The sequence below is a fragment of the Penaeus monodon genome, chromosome 23, assembly GCF_015228065.2.
Source record: "Penaeus monodon isolate SGIC_2016 chromosome 23, NSTDA_Pmon_1, whole genome shotgun sequence".
Taxonomy (NCBI): Eukaryota; Metazoa; Arthropoda; class Malacostraca; order Decapoda; family Penaeidae; genus Penaeus; species Penaeus monodon.
The window spans coordinates 39,759,293-39,760,615 of record NC_051408.1 but is presented as its reverse complement, the minus strand read 5'-3'; the positions used below and the strand labels follow the sequence as shown (position 1 = coordinate 39,760,615).

Here is a 1,323-nt window from a genome sequence, read left to right as displayed (position 1 = left end):
CAATCACGGTTTTCTTAACAGATATATTGCCAGTACCAACTGTGGCGAATCTCATTTTCTTTCATGAAATCAAGAATCAAAATCTCAGGGTAACTAAATCAAAGTTTACAAAATATATCATAAAATATTTATTCGTGCATTAATTGAGTGTGCTTTTATTTCCCGCCGTATCCTCCGCTGACGTGTCCGGAAGACCCGTGGCTTCCGAATCCGCCTCCCACACCGCCTCCGACGGAGCTTCCGAATCCCTTCCGAAGAGCCTCCTACACTGCTGCGCCTCCGATGAAGCCTCCAGCGCCTCCGACGTGGCCTCCGATGGAACCGCCGCCGTAGCCGCCTCCGACCGAGGGGAGGACGCCGACTCCGACCAGACGCGCTGGGACGACGCTGCCGCCGCCAACGCCTCCGCCGTAACCGCCGTGGCCTCCGCCTCCTCCGATGAAGCTGCCTCCGCCGAGACCTCCTCCAACGCCGCCATGGCTCCCTCCTCCGAAGCCTCCTCCTACGCCTCCGGAAACACCGCCTCCAAAGCCTCCTCCGTGAGAGCCGTAGCCTCCGTCAGCCACAGCTCCGTACATCACTCCCAGCACAACGGCTGACTTCATCTACAGGAAACAAGTAAATATCACGTTTTTAATAAACTACACGGGATGCATTTGGGCAGTCGAATCACAGGCACTCTGGTTAATATTATGAAGCCCAAAAAGACTCATGATATGGTATGAAAAAAGAACTAGGCTACTTGTATTTCCCATCTTATCCCACGTGTCATTCGTAAGGAAATATGTGACTACCTTTATCACGAAATTCGTTCAGGAACTCTTTTTTACACCTAGAATATCTGTGGCTTTAAATGACGATGCAATATTCAGTAAGAATATGTAGCAAATATTCTTAAAAAAGGAAAATGTTACTCAGTACATACATCACTTACATATAGGACTAGTGTACTTTAAAACGCTATCAATAAAATGGCTTACCAGAGCACTCAGAGCCATTATGGTTTTCCTTTGCTGTTGCAGACGAGGAGGAAGAAAGTGAACTGTATTGTTTTCCACCTTCTTCAGAGTATTTATAGCTTGCTTCCCACAAGGACACCTAAAATTTACGTTGCCAATTTCTCTTTTTCTCACACTGTCCATTACACTCTCACACAATCAAACACAAATATACTTCTATTTGTTTGTATAGCTCCTCTCTCTCTATTTATGTTACTGTTTTTCCATATGCATATCCATCGTTAAGGAAGTAAGTAAAATGTAAAAAGTAAAATGTGCATTCATTTAGGGTCCATAGTTGATGATTTATGAAAACATTACTAGC

At 45.4% G+C, this 1,323-nt stretch overlaps 1 protein-coding gene across 1 annotated transcript in view; it reads right to left on the bottom strand.

Annotated features, from left to right (window-relative positions):
* Nucleotides 1–1,040, bottom strand: part of LOC119588042 (glycine-rich cell wall structural protein-like) — a 4,384-nt gene extending 3,344 nt beyond the window's left edge. The window contains exons 1-2 of the mRNA XM_037936739.1: nucleotides 981–1,040; nucleotides 299–605 (exon numbers count right to left, since the gene is read on the bottom strand). Coding sequence (XP_037792667.1) covers nucleotides 299–605; nucleotides 981–998 — 325 coding nt within the window. The 5' untranslated portion in view covers nucleotides 999–1,040. The remainder of the gene's footprint in view (nucleotides 1–298; nucleotides 606–980) is intronic.
* Between the last annotated feature and the right edge of the window lie 283 nt (nucleotides 1,041–1,323).